Source organism: Triticum urartu, chromosome 7A (genome assembly GCF_056163025.1).
Source record: "Triticum urartu cultivar PI428250 chromosome 7A, HENAU_Tu73, whole genome shotgun sequence".
Classification (NCBI taxonomy): Eukaryota; Viridiplantae; Streptophyta; class Magnoliopsida; order Poales; family Poaceae; genus Triticum; species Triticum urartu.
In genome coordinates, this window is record NC_141879.1 from 440,388,783 (window position 1) to 440,407,239 (window position 18,457).

General features: G+C 43.8%; 1 protein-coding gene across 1 annotated transcript; it reads left to right on the top strand.

The window, feature by feature from the left end:
* The first annotated feature begins 330 nt into the window (after positions 1 to 330).
* LOC125525046 (ARM repeat superfamily protein) lies at positions 331 to 17,690 on the top strand. Its single transcript, XM_048690063.2, has 28 exons — positions 331 to 647; positions 725 to 817; positions 1,267 to 1,439; positions 2,635 to 2,908; positions 3,118 to 3,185; positions 3,265 to 3,334; positions 3,425 to 3,745; positions 4,275 to 4,354; positions 4,457 to 4,508; positions 5,038 to 5,191; positions 5,906 to 5,993; positions 6,073 to 6,175; positions 6,252 to 6,339; positions 6,527 to 6,624; positions 7,263 to 7,445; positions 12,923 to 13,174; positions 13,613 to 13,708; positions 13,789 to 13,883; positions 13,994 to 14,057; positions 14,173 to 14,260; positions 14,354 to 14,424; positions 14,609 to 14,694; positions 14,823 to 14,907; positions 15,198 to 15,271; positions 15,708 to 15,814; positions 16,033 to 16,151; positions 16,239 to 16,316; positions 17,004 to 17,690. The coding sequence occupies exons 1-28, from the start codon at positions 465 to 467 to the stop codon at positions 17,232 to 17,234; spliced, it is 3,474 nt and encodes a 1,157-aa protein (XP_048546020.2). The 5' UTR covers positions 331 to 464; the 3' UTR covers positions 17,235 to 17,690.
* The last annotated feature ends 767 nt before the right edge of the window (positions 17,691 to 18,457 follow it).

Here is an 18,457-nt window from a genome sequence, read left to right on the forward strand (position 1 = left end):
AAACACGCTCACACACACATACGACATATGTGCAAAAATTCATAACATTTTGCTTTCCCATGTGGTCTACAAAAAAAGACAAATATGTATTTGAAATGGGCTGGAATTTTGTTTTTTTACAGCTTACAAATTATTATTTTTCAAAAAATAATTTCATGGATCCGTAGTGAATACATACAAGTTTACACAGAATTATTTTCGATTTTTTTGAAACTTTTAAATATGGTTTTTGCTTTTTTTTTCAAAAGAAAGGGGCACCATGGTGCCCGAGCACAGAAACTTCACACTCGGGCATTTGGGCCCTATACAACGACTTTTCTTACTGGGTTGAAGCATTCCCGACGTCTAAGCAAAGGTCCAAAACCCCCCTCCGGGAAGCCCAAACCTCTCCGTCTCACGCTCCCGAGTTCCATCCCCGCCGACCGCCGTAGCCAGCAACCACCGGTAGTCGCCGCCGGCGGCTCATGGCCACCTCCACCTCCGGGGGAGGCGGGGCACGGCCGTGGCGTACCGCGCTTCTCACCCTCCGCGATGAGTCAGTCGCCTCGCCCACCCCTCCGGCCCTCCTCGCGCTCCTCCGCCGCCTCCTTCTGCCCCCCTCCTCGCCCTCCCTCGCGGCCTCCGCCGCCGCGCTCTCCCCTCACGAGGTCCTACCCTTGGCCCCGCTTGCTTACGTCCAGCTCGGTTTGGTTCTTGGTCTCACTGTCCGTGTGCTCGTTCGCAGGTGGGCTCGGATGTGGCGTTCCTCGCGGAGAAGGCCGCGGCGGTGGCCCCCTGTGCTGGCGCCGCCGACGCGCTGCGTGGCGTCTGCCACCTGGTAATGCTTCTGTGCTTCCATGCGATTGAGATCTCGTAGTGTGCGGTGGAATTAGCCCAATGGTTGCTTTAGATTCGGGGCTGTAATGTTAGCCAGATAGACGACCATTCTGATCAGTGACCTGCGTTCTTGCTGGGGTCGTGTTGGAGTACGCGAAGTTCCGACAAACTGTGGACATGGATTTTCAAATGCTGATTATTATAAACTGGAATTTTGCTTTAGCGTGCAGTGCTTTTTAGCTGTAGCTGTAGCTGTGGCTGTCGCGTGCTGTTGGAGCTATAGTTTTACATTTTGCAGGACACAAATTGTGTACACCCTAGAATTCTAGTAGTATTTACTATTAAGTGTAGTCAATTTGACAAAGAAGTTGAGACTGTTGTGTTGTACTACTTTGATTGTAACGATTTGTTTTCTCTATGTATTAATATACTGAAAATGCACCTGTGCAGATTCGTGAGGTCATGTGCAAGACAAATACGGAGATTGACTCTTCTGGCTGGCTTGCAGTGTTAACGTTTCTTCATGAGCTTGTGAAGTGTTCAGTTGAGGGTGCATGCCTTAAGGGCCACTGTGATAGGACATCTGCACTGAATACACTATCTGATTGTTTGCAAATTCTCAGGTTAGATTGGATTATTTGATAGAATACTTAGCAATCACCTTCCTGTACTCCCCCCCCCCCCCCCCCCCCTCTGTACCAAGTATTAACAGCCTAGTTGATTAACATTGTGGGATAATGTTTCATGGTTTGACAAGACTAAACTGTCACTGAAATAAAAGTAAATGGTCCGCACTTACTTGCCTCAATGGAAAATCTACTACAGTTTGGCCCCATATTATTCTTAATAAATGATAATTTAGATATGTGTCATTCTAATCTTCAAAGGGAGTTCTTCCTTTGTTACATGTGATGCTGCACTTCCACAAAGGCAATCTTTCATGCCTATTTTTGGGAATCGCGATGCACCACTGGTACTTTACCAAGGTTGCATGTCCTCACCAGTAAATTTATTATTGACCATTTCCCATCAGCACATTTGATTTGGCGTGAACTATCACCTGCACTTACTTTCAGCAATTTGGAACCTATATAGTTTCCAGAAAACAGCAAATAAAACAAATCATTACCTGAGAATCGTCACTTGCTTTGTCGAGAACTGGTATAAGATTAGTGCTGATATTGTTGTTATCTTTCATAAATTTATCATTTGCACTGTTAAAAATGTATTCAAGAAATGAGTATATACTCAGTATATGTGGTAAATAACACTAAATTAAATTGTAGGCAGGCAAATTGCGAACTGTGCGTATATAATTTCCTCAAAAAGAACCCCCTAAGTTCTTAAAGACTGTCTCTAGCTGTACTGTATGATGGCATTTCCGATAGTGCATACATCAGGGAGGGAGCCCCCCCCCCCCCCCCCCCCCCCCCCCTCTGAAACCGAGAACGGTACTGACTTTTCCCCTCCTAAGCCTTCCCCTCAAACACTGTTGCCCAAGGCATCTCATCCTCCCCCAGATCTAGCCATGTCGAGGGAGCAATGGAGGGAGAATCGTGAGTATGGGGGAAAAGGTGTGACGAAATTAATGTGAATGATGATTGATGAATGGTACAAATTGTTGGAGATGTGCCTCTAGTGTTGCCTTTGGATGAGGTGGAGCCCTTTGGGACATACTTACATACTTTAGTGATGAACTTCTGTAGATGCCTACGTAATCAGTTGTTGCAACGCATGTACACTAGCATCATTCACAGTTATTTGAAAGTCATCAGTCGTGGTCTTTACACCGCTCTTAATTGTTGCCTCCCCTTCCAGGTTTTTGAGCAAGGATCTTGGAAGATGTGGTTCATTAACTGAGAATTCACATGTACTCAGAGTTCTTATCTTGATCATATCATGCTTGCAAGCTGAACTGAACATGACAGATAAATCCAATGGTTCTGGCATTTCTTCCCACATTTCTGTATCAACGAATAATAAAAATTATAATACCTGGGATATGGAAATCTCTGCATTTTCGATGATGGAAGATATACTATGCAAGATTGCATCGAGTATGTCGGAAGTTTTATGGCAGTCTGTTGTTGAGGTCAGTAGTTTATGCCTCCTTTATTTTACATACTGCTTCATGCTGGGTATTTCGGTGACGATGCACCAGAAATGTAACATTAACAACCAAGCACAGAGTGGTGCTCACGTTCAAACACACACACACAAAATGATGTGTGCTGTGGACATGCTATGTGGCAATGTTTAATATTCTGTTTCAACTCCAATCTCCTCCTTTGCACTCTGCAGGTCTTGAGAAAAGTTATGGACTCTGTGACATCAAGGAACCTTATTATTGAGAGTAGCATTATGTCAAGGTTAGTACTTCCGTTTTTTCTTATATTGCTTTGCAATTGATGAAAGCTAAAGTCAAAGCTAAGCCTCACTGTCTTGCAGATTTTATACTTCCTTTCTTCGTTGTCTGCATTTCGTTCTTTCAGAACCGAAAGCTTCACTTTCAGGACATGTAATTATACAAAGGAAATCCATTTCTGTGGTAACAGTACATATGATTTCTCTCTCTTTCTGATTGTAACATTGTGAATAAAACTTCAAGGTAGCAGGTTTCGTGGCAAATTTGCAAATGTTTTTTGTGTATGGGCTAAGGTCATCTTTGCCATCTGCAATAACTCCAAAGGAAAACAAAACAGACTCACAATCCAGGAGTTCTGGCCGTGGACGATATAAACCACCTCATTTGCGAAAAAAGGATGGAAAAACAAATGATTCATTGGATGATCGAAGTTCAGATAGTGAATCTTCTCGATATGATTTAGGCTCTTCAGATTCAGATCTGAGCGATACTGATGGATATGCAAAAAATGGAGACCGTTTCAGGAGTTCGAAAGCTAGACTAGCTGCCATCCTTTGTATACAGGTATGTATCCATGCAACACATTCTAATTTCTAAACTAGATGTTCCCATTCTGAACTCTTACTCATGTATGAGCTCGTACAAGTTAGTCTTTTTTTGTTACAACGAAGGTAAGATTGATTTCTTTCGTAGTCGAGCTATTGCTCTTTCCTTTCTTTTTGGAATGGTGGGTGGAGGGCAGCTTTTTAGATAAAGCTCATACTCCAATAAGACAAGCTAATTGATTCATCTGCCCTATGCTAGTTTGAATTGTTAGTGCTCTATGGTTGTTCAGTTCTGTGAATTGAGTGACCTTTTGGAACACCAAAAGTTTGTAAATAGGAATATCTACATTCAATTTGCTATCTGCATCCACCATGATCTGTGATATTTCAGTTCCTTCAAGTCTGTAACTGTTAAAAGACACTCTGATTTTCCTGTTGAACTTCTAATAGTCAGTTATTGGATATCTAATAATCAAAAGCAACACTAAATGATCATGATGCTCATGATATTCAAGAAGTTATCTGATTCTTGTTCTGAATTATTTAAGGATATCTGTCGTGCTGACCCAAAATCACTTACTTCGCTGTGGCCATTACTTTTGCCTGAGAACGACGTTCTCCAACAAAGGTAAACTCTTCCACGTGCAATCGGCATGGTATTTCTCATGGCTTCCTTATGATCATGGTACCCATTTTTGACGGTAGCTTTTGTTGCTACTTGCTTTTACAGAAAATATCGAGCTACTCTGATGACATGCTTGATTTTTGACCCTATAACAAAGGTACAAGTTTGCGGTTATCTGTATTATTATTGTTTATATCATCTAGCTTTTCTGTTCATGCTACCTTCCATAATATGTGGGTACCTTGCTGCCATGCCAAATCTGCCTGTATTTTGGGCTGAAGTGACTGAAGACATAGGCCATTATTGTGCAGGTGTGGTAAATATGCAGAAAACCCTGTATACAACGGAGGAAACCCCTGTATACAAATGGGGATATCACATGACTAATACATGGAAAGGATATGCAACTCTTAAAAATTCTGAGCTATCTTATTTATGGGATTTTTTTTTCCAAAACGAATAATGTTGTATTACATTTTTGCTACAAAGTGATCTGGACCCTTCATAATTTACATCCTTTATTTGCAAAATTCTTCTCTTGTTTGCATGGCGGTGTACATTGATTGATGCATGCCACAATATTGTATACCATGTATGTATGAATTATGGTCCCATCGGTTCAGCGCCTTTTCCATTTATAAGTTCCCGTGTATATTATGGACATGACCTGACTTAACTATGTGCAGGTACGTGTTGAGGCAGCATCGACCATTGCTGCCATGCTGGAAGGGCAGGCCTTAGTTTTGACACAAGTTGCAGAGTATAAAGAATCATCGAAACTTGGATCTTTCACTACGTTATCTTGCTCGCTTGGTCAAATTCTGATGCAGCTGCACACAGGTAGGGGAGTTGCTGATATTTTTATATTTCAATGGTCCTACATCTCGTGACTTTCTTCAATGAGAGGAATCCATTGTTGGCGACTTTGTATCTGTAATACCCCAAATTTCTGGCCTTTTTGAAAATTTCTGTTACTTTTGGGTCCTCACACTGTACAACACACACACACACACACACATCATCATCATCATCAAATAAAGGGTTAGGTGCTCCTTCTAGTTGTGAGTTTGTGACACCACACGACCAGCGAGCACATCTGGTAATTGACAATAACAGCTTACATAAGTAGGATAAAGCAAGCTCAAACAGTTAATAGAGGGTGCAATTGCACGAACATATCTTTTCTATTGAGTTGGCAAGGTCCCCCCCTCCCCCCCTAGCTCACTTTTGGAGCAACTGGCTGGAGCATGAATTTAATATGGTATCCGAGCCAAGAGGTCTTGAGTTCAAGACCTTGCTAATGCAGTATTAAAAAGGCAGATTCTGCGGCCTACTTCGATCCCATGTCTACAGACTAAATAAGCCTAGATGTGAGGGGGTGTTGAAATATATTGCCCACTTCTCTCCATCAGTTCGGACTTTTGGTTGCGTTGGCTAGTGCATGAAGCTTAACATTATCTATATAACTTTCATTCAACAGCTCTGTATGCCTTACATATTCTTTTTTAATGTTTTATCCAAAGTTTACATGAAATTTCTTTTCCTGTTTGGCAGGTATGATGTTCTTGGTACAGCGTGAAACTCAAACTACATTGCTTGCAGCAGTGTTCAGAGTTCTCATCCTTCTGATATCTGCTACACCGTATGATCTAAATCCCCACCGTGTATTTTGTTTCTCTAACTTGATATGCCATATAATTGATAATATGTTTGATGACCAGGTACCCTCGAATGCCGAAGGAGTTGTTGCCAACTGTCATTACAGCCATGTGCGGTAGATTATTAGACAGGAACTCAAATAAAAATGAACATTATGCTTTGCTGGTTAGTTTTTCAATATTATTTCTTTATTTAGGAACAATAGTTGTAGTTCTTACACCTTACATGGGAATAACAACAGGTTAATGTTCTAAGTTGCTTGGAGGCAGCATTTGCAAAGGTGCCACCTTCTTCAGATGTCTTTGGAGTTCTCATTGATCACTGTGCAGGTTAGACCCTCTTAATTTCAAATTTCGTTGATATGGTCGCTTTATTCTCAGTCTTAATTTATATTAAAAAAACTGCCGCACATTGCTGAACTTATTGTCTTGGAAGACTCCAGAGTTTATCATATTGAGAAACTGGTTTGGGTGGATACTAAGCTGTGACATTTGTGTACCAATGTGAGCTTTTCAGGGCCATCACTTGCTCAGCAGAAGTCAAGTGTCGTAGTTATTCTTCTTCATTGTATAGAAGAGGAAATGCATTTCAGTGTTAGGTGTGGAGCTCTCCAGGCAAGTAACCATCCATTTATGCTTAAAGGTTGCTTTTGTATTTTCTTTTATCTTCAGCATGTGTTTGGATATCGGACTTGTAATACATGAGAAAGGTCAGCTGCTAAGCTGACCATACAGTTTTAGCAGCTGTCAGTGCGTGCAAACATCAAATTGACTAGTTGCTGACAGCCTGTATAGTCTATCTCACTGACTAAGTAAGGTCAGCCGACCTATATGCACTGACCTCTAGTAATACTTAGCTAATAAGCAAAGGGCACATGGATTATAACTAATAAGGATCCCTCCAGCATAAACACCAGGGAACAACTATGGTTATTCTCTAAAGGGGAACTCTTATGGTCTGAAATCTATTTGTAACCACATGCGGGATACCTAACATATTTGTAATTAGCTAGGAGGAAGACTGAGCTTCCTGTTCTATCTTGTAATGCAGTTCTCCTTGATATTCCATGTATAGATTTGATTATCACATAGATATACTTATTCATATATACTTATGACATGTACATTCAGTCATGGAATTGATCTTCTTGGCACGTTTTGTAGGGCATTTATATTCATTTTTTCAGTGTACATGCAAATGCTTCACAGGTTGACACATGTGGTAATATCCATTCCTTTTTATGTGTGCACAGGTGTTGAGATCAGTGGTTCATAATTATCCAAGCTGTGCAAACATCATTTGGGAAAAAGTTCGAGATATCGTTCTTGATTTATTGCAAACGGAGAGCTTTGAAGACCAAAAATGTGATGCTAACTTTGGGCCCCCTAAAGAAGAATTATCTACTAAAGGAAGATGTCTTGTAGCTGGTATTAAGGTAGAGTTTTCTGTAAATGCTTTAAAATATTGTGGACGAAACTATTTTATACTTCGGAACTTTACTTTTTCCCCATAAAGCTAAATAGATTTATTTTTTTACTTTGCCATGAACTGGATAAAATTCATGATATTGGGTAAATTTCCATCCAACCTTGCATTCATCTTGGTTTTCCCTGTTTATCAGTTTGCTACAAATCACTTTACCTATCAATGTTTAGGTTTTATTTTTGTTAATAATATCTACAGCCTATAGGGTATAGTCCAGCTCAAGCTTCTGTAGTAAGCTCTGCTGGAGAAACTGTTTTAGCTATTCTTTTCAGCTTAAGCTTATTATATATGTTGAGATGTACAAAGTCTATATTGCCTCTGGACTCCAGTCTAATGCTTTACACATTAATGATAGATTGGCCACAAATCATGCATAATTCTGTAAAACTGGACAAGATTCACAACTTGTTCACAGAATGGATCCTGACATTATAAATCATTCATTACAAAATGAAATGTCCACAGAACAAGCTACGAAATGCAATATAATATGAACATGAACTACCAATATACAATTACCACAAGCACACATTAGGCATTGCATGTGATAACAATTCTTCACTCTGAACAAACATCAATCAACAACACTTGTAAGTATAATTTTTGGGGAATGCCACCTTCGATGCCTCGCCTCCGTCGTTTCCGATCACAGCCCCTTGCTGCTTGATTGCAAACCGGTGCCGCCGGGCCATCGACGATTCCATTTCGAGGAGTTCTGGACGCGGTTGGACGGGTTCCATGACATCATGGCGGCCGCCTGGCACTCCGTCCACGATGACGACCCCTTCCGGCGGCTCATGCGACACATGCAATTTACGCGCGCAAACTTACCAGCTGGAGCTCGAGGACTGTCGGCAACGTTCGCCTCAAGCTCGCGATCTCCAAGGAGCTCCTCCTCAGGTTGGACACAGCGCAGGAGTGCCGGCTCCTGTCCTGCACGAAGACTGGCTCCAGCGGCAGATCAAGGCCTCATACCTTGGCCTCGCCTCCCTAGAGCGCACCATAGCCTGACAGCGCGCTCGTATTGCGACCCTCAAGGACGGCGACACCAACACATCTTTCTTTCACCGGCAATGCACGTACCGGCGACAGAAGAATCAGATCCACAACCTCACAGTGGACGGCGTTTTGATCTCTGCCCCCTGCGACATGGCGGCCGTGGCATACGCACACTTCGACGCCCTGCTCGGCTGCGAGACGCCCCGCGAGTGCAGTCTCGACCTCTCCGAGCTGATCACGCCCACCAACCTCGACGCCCCTTTCGACGCCGAGGAAATTTGGTGATGAAACGCCTTCCCGCATGTAAAGCCCCCGGCGCGGACGGCTTTACTGCCGAGTTCTTACGCGCGTGTTGGTCCATCGTCCGGCAAGACTTCGTCAATGTCTTCTAGCGGCTTTACGATATGCGTGGTCGGGGCTTTTGCTTCCTCAACCAGGCGCTGCTCACCTTGCTCCCGAAGCGCGCAGACGCTCACGGCCTAGCTGACTTCAGGCCTATAAGCCTAATTCACCTCGTTGCCAAAATCTTCGCCAAGGTCTTATCGCTCCGCCTCGCGCCAAAGCTACACAACCTCGTCAGCACGTGCCATAATGAATTCATCCCCAGCCGCAGCCTGCACGACAACTTCATACTCATGCGCCAGTCCGCGCGCCTTCTGCACCAGCTCGGCGCCCCTCACGTCCTCCTGAAGTTGGACTTGGCTCGTGCTTTCGACACCATTAGCTAGCCGTTCCTCTTCGAGGTCCTACACCAGTACGGCTTCGGCTCTCGCTTCCTAGACTGGCTGGCCATCTTGCTCTCCTCGGCCAGCACGAAGGTGCTCATCAATGGAGATCCCGGCCCCATCATCTGGCATAGGTGCGGCCTCCGCCAGGCCTACCACGTGTCGCCACAACTCTTTGTCCTCGCCGTTGACACGTTGGGCCGCCTCCGCCGCGCAACGAAACTGGGCGTTCTGCAGCGGCTGCACCCCTGGTGCCCGGTTCCCTCGGTCTCCCTCTACGCCGACGACGTAATCCTCTACTGCCACCCCACCATTGGCGACATCACCGCCGTCGAGAGCATCCTCCTGCTCTTCGGCCGAGCTTCAGGCCTCCAGGTCAACTTCTTAAAAAGCTCCGCCACCCTGATTCGGTGCTCTGCCGGAGACGCCGCGCCCGCCGTCAACCTGCTGGGCTGCCCCCTCGCCGAGTTCCCGATCACCTATTTGGGCATCCCCCTGACTCTACACCGCCCCACGGCTGCACAGTTGCAGCCCGTCGTCGACAAAACGGCCGGCATGGTACCCACCTGGAAGGCGCATCTCATGAACAAGGCTTGCCGCGTCGCCTTCGTCAAGGCCATTCTGAGCGCGATCCTGATCCGCCAGCTCCTCGCTCTCGCGCCCCCAAGAAGACCATCAGGGCACTTGAGAAGATTCAGCAAGGCTTCCTATGGGCAGGACGCGCGCAGAGGCAAATGGCAGACACTGTCATGTCAATTGGCAACGCGTTGCTAGGCCACTATCACTTGGCGACCTCGGCGTGCACGATCTTGCCCGGACAAGCCTCGCGCTCCGCACTCGATGGTTGTGGTTCAGCTGCACGGACAGCACTAAAGCATGGGCTGGCCTCGACCTACAGTTCACCGCCGAGGAGCACGCATTCTTCTTCGCATCCACCACCATGCAAATCAAGAATGGCACGGAGGCCCTATTCTTGGAAGACCGATGGATAGACGGGCGCTCTGTTAGCGAGATCACGCCGCTCCTATACACTTGCATTCCCAAGCGCCGCCACTAGCTCAGGACTGTCGCCGTTGGATTACAGGCCAAGCGATGGGCACCAGACATACACGGCATGATTGGCATCCATGAGATTGGGCAATACCTACAGCTCTAGCACGCAATCAGCCACACGACCCTCTCTGCCGAGCCAGACCGCCTCTCTTGGAAGTGGAGCCCCAGCGGCGTCTACTCCGCCAAATCGGCCTACATCGCCACCTTCAATGGCTCCACAAGCTGCGACGCATGGAAGCTCACCTAGAAGAACTGGGCGCCCCCACGCGTCCGATTCTTTCACTGGCTCGCCCACCTGGACCAATGCTGGACTGCCGACCGCCTCGCCCGCCGTGGCCTGCAACACCCCGCGTGATGCCCCCTCTGCGACCAGGCCCCCGAGACCATGCACCACCTCATCCTAGCTTGCCCCTTCACCCGGCTGATCTGGTACGAGGTGTTGCACTGGCTCCGACTCTCCTGTGCCCCGCCGGACAGCGAGACCTCTCAATGACTGGTGGCGCACGACGCGGCAGCACACTCCCAAACCCATGCGCAAGGGCCTCCGCCTCCGCGACCCAACTCGTCCCATGGATGATTTGAAAGCACCGCAACGATTGCGTCTTCAACAGAGGACGGCGCTCGGCAAACGAGCTGCTCACGAAGATCAAGGATGAGGCCGCCCTCTGGGCCAGAGCCGGCGCTCTAGGGCTTCGCGCCATTATACCACAAATTTGGGACGTTCACTGATGTGCCTTTGGGCACTGTAATTCCCTCCTAGGAGGATTGTAACTGAAACTCTCTTTTTCTTTCCAAAGCAATGAAACACAAGCTCCCCTTGCGTTTTCTCGAAAAAAATAATTTCTGGAATAGGCATGAATCGACGGAAATTGCTATTGTAGTTCTCTGGAACAAACATCAATTAGCGAACAAGCACTGATCCAATTTCATATGTACTTGTGCTGGATCTGGAGATGCTCGTGGGTGAAGGGCATTGCTTGTGGTGGACAGCGCTGGAGGTTGAAAGTCAGCAGGGGAGCAGGGGAGGAGGTGGGCTGGCCGTTGAGGACCAGAGAATGTCAGGAGGCGGGAATTGTCGGCAGTGGTGTCGAGGAGGCGGTGGCGGTGAGTCAAAACCTAGGTGGTGTCACACATGAGAGAGAGAATGCTTCGATCGACAGGAGGGGAGAGCTACAGAGGAATCTCCACATGTGCTCTGGTCTGGGGGCAGGGGGTACGCAGTGGCAAGCCCCGGTAATTTCTGTATCTAGTTGGATGGCAGTTCTGAGATGGAAGAGGTGGGAAGCTGGGTCTGAGGCTCTGAGCAGCTTCCTAGTATCAGCAGAGATTGGGGTGGGCTATGGCCTATGGGAAAAACTAATTAGTATTTCTTTTTGTCTTAAGCTTCCGGGGGCTCTAAGCTGCTACAGAAGCTGAGAAGAAGTGGCCCAGTACCTGAAGTTGGATGTATCATCATCAATAACAACATAGCCTTTTGTCCCAAGTAAGTTGGGGTAGGCTAGAGATGAAACCCACCAGAAACCTGTGATTGTGAGAACCCAAAAAGAAGAGAGAGTACGTAAACAAAGTGAAGGAAAGTAAATTAAGGTTCTGGTACATGGATTGCTGGTAAATTAGGAACTTGGATGTATGCTTAACCTTTTTCTCTCAAGTCCCAACATAAGATGACTACTGGTTGAATGCTCTTGTTCATAGATGATTTTGTTGATATCTGCTACATGACGCCTAAATATTCTAGGCTCAGGTTCTTACAAACTTGGTTCTTTGGTTATGACATGTATGTAGCACCTGATCTTTTATTTTGATTCTTCATCAGCTACTATGTTATTATTCAATCTGGATCTTAGAACCTAAAAGGCACGGGGGGGGGGGGGGGGGGGGGACTGGGACACACATGTATCCCATCTTTTCTGAAAAAAAGGGGAAATAAATCGGGATACGGCCTAGATATGATGTGGACATGGTGGGGAGTCAGGAGCAAGCCTCCAGCAACCGCGCCGCCACTCAGCTCTCATCTCGATGGTCGCTAGCAAAGAAGAACATCCAGGTGGAGAGGAAGATGGCAAGGTGGACGCTGATGAGGAAGAAGCTCCAGGCAGGGAGAAAGATGTGGACTGCAGCCGCCAGCAAGGGAGAGGATTTGGGCCGATTGGAAGGCAGTGGTTGAAGCTGCCGATGAGCAAGAAGGTAAAGGCGGCGGTGCATTCATTTCATCTCCTCTCTGCAGCTCTCAGGCGGCTGGAGGAAAACAGCACAGAAATGTGTGGGCTGGAGGAGCTGTGTAGTGTAGGGTTTTCTGGAATTGGGCCTTATATGGGCTCTGAGTGGAGGGTTGTGTGGACTGCTCACAGTCTTTCATCTATAGAAATGAGGCAACATTATCCTGTACTATAAAAAAAGCTCTCATCTCAAAATTATCATTAAATCTTTATTACTTGCCGTTTATTTTTAAAACACTTATATACCCTGCCGTATCCCCGAATGGCTGTTTTTGGAAAATGCTGTATCCAGTGTCTCCCCATACTAGTATCCCAGTGTCTGTTTTCCCGTGGCGGTCCTTAGCTTAGAATTGCCTTATTATGTAAAATTAACCATCATGGTCATACTTAGTTTTGATCATTTATTAATGTGTTGTGATTTTGTTTGTCAGGTAATTGATGAGTGTCTGCGTGTTTCATCTGGATTCAAGGGTGCGGATGATCTCAAAGAGTGTAGATTGCTGGATATTCAGCAAATTTCAGACTGCACTGTAAATAAAAGCATTAAATCTGCGCCTCACTTTGAAATTGAAACCCCTGGACCATCACAAAACTGCTCTTTGGACATTACACTTGGAACCAACCGTTGGACTGAGGTGTTAGAAACTCATCTCCCTCGGGGATTATTACATGCCTCTGCTATGGTAATCTACCACCTCTAGAACCCGTGTTGTCCATGTATTATCGTATTAATCTGGAACGACTAGTGGTTAGGCTTCATTTATTTCTCAATAATCTATGGTGTTAATGCTAACTTATAAACATGATTTAGCAGATTAGTAACAGAATGCCTGCTGCCGTTTTAGTCAAAGCAGCTAACTAATGTATGTTTGAGTATTGTGTTGCCGTTTATGATCCTTGGTCCTAAATATAGCATGATATGCTTAGCTGTGTTGTTATCTTCAGATGATACTTTATGTCCCGTATGTAAGAAATTAGTTTTGTCTTGCAACAGCACCATTAAATTTAGGGAGTATGTGCTCCATGAACCTGATGGAAATGCTTTTATGTATTGCTGAAAGTATTCCGTTTTTTGAGTGTCTGTTTTTCCTGGACTAAATAAATTAACTGTTTGTTTCTAGGTCAGGACAGCATCACTCACATGTTTCGCGGGCATGACCTCTGATGTTTTCTTCTCCCTACCAGTAAACAAGAGAGATTATGTGACCTCCTCATCTGTAAGTTTATTATTTCTGTGTTTCATTATGTTTCCCTAACCTGTTAAAATTTCGTGAGTATCACAATTATTGTTGTGTAGGTTCATGCAGCATTGAGTGATGCAGTTGCTACAGTGAGGTCGGCTGCATGTCGAGCCATTGGTATTGTTTCATGTTTCTCCCAAATATTGTCGAGGTAAAATTTCAGACTTTGGTTGCGCTGCAGTCTCAAGTAGTCAAGTGCTTATTTTAAGGTACTTGAATGATGATGACCAATAGTCCGTAACTCATTCTTTCCTTCTGCAGTCCTAGCCTACCTGGCGAGTTCATAAAAGCCATTGATTTCAATACACAAAATTCATCAACTCCAGTATGATATTTGTATCTCTCTCTTTAATGCTTGTGCACTGTTATTGTTTTTTTTTTGTTGTACTAAAATTTATCAAGTATTCTATGTGTAACATTGTCTCAATCTAAATGTTTAGGTCCGTATCACTGCCTCATGGGCTTTGGCCAATCTTTGTTCTTCTATTCGTTTCAGAGCATTGGAACTACAAACAGATCCGACTGCAGGTATGTATTGCATATTGATTGTTAGTTGGTTACAGAATCTATAATATATAACGATATGGCATGCTTATCTTTCTACTATTTTTTCAACTGTAGATCTACTTGATAAATCAACAATTTCATTGCTGGTTGAAATTGCTTTGCGCCTAACCAAAGATGGCGAAAAAGTAAGCTTGTCTTGTCAACTGATGTCTTTTTCTCTCTTTATTTTACATTTTCACTGGCCCAGATGCCTGTTTTAGGCTATTGAACAGCAAGACATTATTCAGTTGTAAATTGAAAAGAAAAGGAAGATATCTGTATATTTCTGTATCTAATGGTATCAGTGTTGTTGTTTTTATTTATGTTCAGGTAAAGTCAAATGCCGTTAGAGCCCTTGGATATCTGTCAAGGTTTATCAGATTCAATCATCATTGTGATGCAGTCGATGATTCAAGGTTGGTAATATTCTGCATGCATCATCATCATCAACAACAACAACAAAGCCTTTAATATTCTGTAGGCATCAGTCATAATTTTTCTTAACTTGTTTCTTCAGCTTACAATTTTGTGGCCTCCATCACAGGAATTCAGTTTTCTATGGAGATCCTGTCTGTCTTCAAACAATGGTACAGGCTTTGATGTCTTCTGTGACTACTGGAAATGTAAAGGTACTGCAAGAAATGGTTCTGCACTTGTACTTAAAACAAACATCCATGGGCTGAATCTCTTGTTATTCACTCAACATCATCCTAGTTTCTGAGACAATTTATTGTGTCAAGGCGAGACTAAAAAAACATGTTTCCCTTGTTTTGTTCTAATGAGGAACACCTCAGTTAGCAAAGAATACAAGTTCAAGATTTTTTTCCTTCTATTTTTCTATTATATGTGATTGTTGAATGTGCAGATGTTTTACATGAATAACTGCTTCCATTTGACTTGTCTTTTGTCATTCATACAGGTTCAGTGGAATGTTTGTCATGCTCTTAGTAACTTATTCATGAATGACACCGTGAGACTTTCGGAGATGCAGTGGTATGATTTGCACATGCAACATCTTCCAGTATTTTATTGAATTTTGCAGAAACTTTTATGCATCTTATCTGCTTTAGAATTCCCATTGTAGAAGCACCACATTTTTTCTTTATCTTCCAGAAGCATTTGAATGAAACGCATATGCTCTCCACCTACAGAAGGTGAAGCCCAATGTTTAAAGAGGCTATTTCATAATATTCTAAATCTAATAAAGACAACCTTCACCCACATCTTCTATTTTCAAATATTCATCTTTAAGGAAGTAATCAGTCAGAAATTTGTGCAATAGTTATTTCTCCCCATTGTCAACCTTGTCAATTGGAAGTACTATATGAGAAATCTACACACCTGGTACCATGATTGTACCTCTGTGAGTAACTGAGTTCTCCAGCTTCATATGTTAGTGGTTCTGATTTTCAGGTGTTTTGTATTACAGGGCATCAAGTGTTTATAGCATACTTCTACTATTACTCCGCGACTCAAACAATTATAAAATAAGGATGCATGCGGCTGTTGCTTTAGCAGTGCCAGTCACAAGGCTTGGTTAGTCCGCTGAATGCTTTAATTGCTGCCTTTGTTTAAGTTCTGATCTTGCTTATTTTGCTAATACCATATCATGCCAAATTGCCAATGGATTAAAGCTTTCTGTCATTATTATTTAGATTGTATTATCCTGTGCTGCCTATTTCATTTCTTGGAGGTTCGTGTCTTGCCTGTAGTATCATTCTGCAACTGAATTCATGATGCTGCTGGATGTGTAGATTATGGTAGCTCCTTTCCAGATGTTGTCAGAGGCCTCACACATGTTCTTGAGTCATTAAGTTCGAACAGTTCATCATCGCCTTCAAATTTCAAACACCGGGACAACCTTGAGAAACAGGTCAATGTTGTTCATGCTTATATATATATATTGTTTTCTCCAAAACATGTTTCACAGCATTGTTGAACCTTTGGCTCCTTTTTACAGCTTACGTTTACTGCTCTGCATTTGCTTGGTTTTGTTTCACCGAAGGATGACCAAAGCCTGAAAGATTTTCTTATCAAGGTAACCGTCTCATGCCTGTGTGTTGTGTTTTCACTAATATGATGTATTTATCTGTCATAGTGTTGTTCAGGGGCAAATAACAGCCAGATCAGATTGATATTTTGAGAATCTGGATTCATCAGTTTCATGAGCATGTGTTTGGCCCTGTCATGTATGGAAATATCAAAACATAACCAACTCTGCAGTGTTCTTAACGATGCGACTTTTTGTGTCTGTTTCCTATTTATCATGAAGTCCTGGAAATGAACTCATGTGCTACGTCGATAGCACAAATTTTGGTACTATATTTGTCTATATTTGGACAGGCCTGGCGCAGTGGTGAAGTACTCCCCACTTGTGCCAAGAGGTCCTGGGTTCGACGCGGCCTCTCTGCATTGCACTGTGGAGGGTTAAGGCTTGTCTCGTATAATCGTTCCCCGGACCCCACCTTGTGTGGGAGCTTCTAGCACTGGGTTTGTCCTTTTTATATTTATCTATATTACTTTGTTATTTTAGTGAATATATTGCTCTTGTTTGTACACCTAAGATGTAGAAGAGCAGGTTTCTACTCTAGCCCTGTGTAATATGCATGCACTGAAGAAATACCCCATAATATGTGGCTTAAATGCTTAATACTTCGACTTTTTGTAACTGAAAAACAGATATATTGTTCTGTTGCCCTATCTAATTCACTTTCATTTTGAGCAGAAGGCATCCTTTCTGGAAGACTGGCTGAAGGGTTTATGCTCAGCATTCAATAGTGCCGAGGACCAGCCTCTGGCAAGCGAGACCATAAATGACGAGGATGGTTTCAGCCCAAATGTGTCACAGAAAGTTATGTTATCTTCTGCTGTAGTGTCCTTGCTCAATGTATATACAAGTGGAAACCAGCAAGTTATTGCTCAGAGATTTGAGCAATTGGCTAGAAGCACCGCGTGAGTGTCAAAAATCAATGGTGGTCTCCACACCCATCAACGAGCAGCAAGATATTGGTCATCCACCTTAAGAGAAGCCAACTCGCGTATCAATTGGTTCTTGAGGCTTCCAATAAAGAGGGGCAACCTGACCTGTACGTCAATACATTCCATGAAGTCGGCGAAGCTGCTGTGTTGGGCGATTTCAGATCATGGGCAGCTCCTGGCAGCTAGCCATGTAGTCGGTCAATGCAGAATTGCCTTCGCATGTTGTATTCTAGTGTAAAAATAGTTGTTGAATTTCTTCTAGGTTTGGCCATGTTGTACATCGTGTTTACTTATGATCATTAGTGTGCATATATGGAGCAGACATATATACTGAAGGATTATTCCGCTAGATCAGTACTACAGATTAATAGCTAGATCAGTACTACAGGCTCGCATTTCCATATAAACTGCAACATTATGGATTTGGGTTGAATGCTTTGTTAGACCACAAGCATGATGATTTTGGATCGGTGAGCACAACAGAAAATGAATGCCGGCATTTCAGCTGGGGGTACCAACTGCCATAAATGGCGACGCACCATTCCCTTGTTCCAGTGGTTTGGTTGGTAATATTGGAGAAGCAGGGATGTTGGGTGCTATATGCTCTTGCCTACTACCACTTCCACAGCTTGTGCACACTAAATGCCTTCCTGGATTTCAGTTGGCCTGTTTTGTTGGTAGACCAGGCACTGGTTAAAGGTGAATAGGTCACAAGTTGACAACAATGATGGCAACAGGAGCCTGTTCCATCTTTCCAGGCAACAACTTTTGCCTGTGAGATTTCATGGACCTTGCTATAGGCTTTCTTTGACCTTCGAGGGGGCCACTTGGCTGGCCCATTTTCTCTTCTGTTCAGTTTGACTGGATTCCAATAGGTTGTTTTGTTGTCACATGACATATTGCTATTTTTCTTCTCTTTTTTTTGCTGGAACTTATTGCGCTTCATTGCATCAATGTTAGTCTGGGGAAGATGTGAATGAATATGCCATTTTTGTTATTTATTTTTTCCCTTATAACAACAAGAATTTGATTTTACATGTTTTCAGTCAGTTCCTCATGCACTGTTTCTCTCTTCCCAGAATAATAAATAATTCAAACAACTAAGTGCTTTAGGAATGTTGTAGTATTATATCATTAGCTGGCTAGTTGTTGCTGCATCCCATGATCCTGATTGGTAGAAATTGAATAATTGCTTGCATC

Coding starts and splice junctions, on each gene's coding strand:
- LOC125525046 (XM_048690063.2), top strand. CDS start 465: ATGGCCACCTCCACCTCCGGGGGAGGCGGGGCACGGCCGTGGCGTACC. Junction 4,509..5,037: donor TTTTTGACCCTATAACAAAG/GTACAAGTTTGC, acceptor AACTATGTGCAG/GTACGTGTTGAGGCAGCATC. Junction 14,261..14,353: donor ACAAACAGATCCGACTGCAG/GTATGTATTGCA, acceptor TTTCAACTGTAG/ATCTACTTGATAAATCAACA.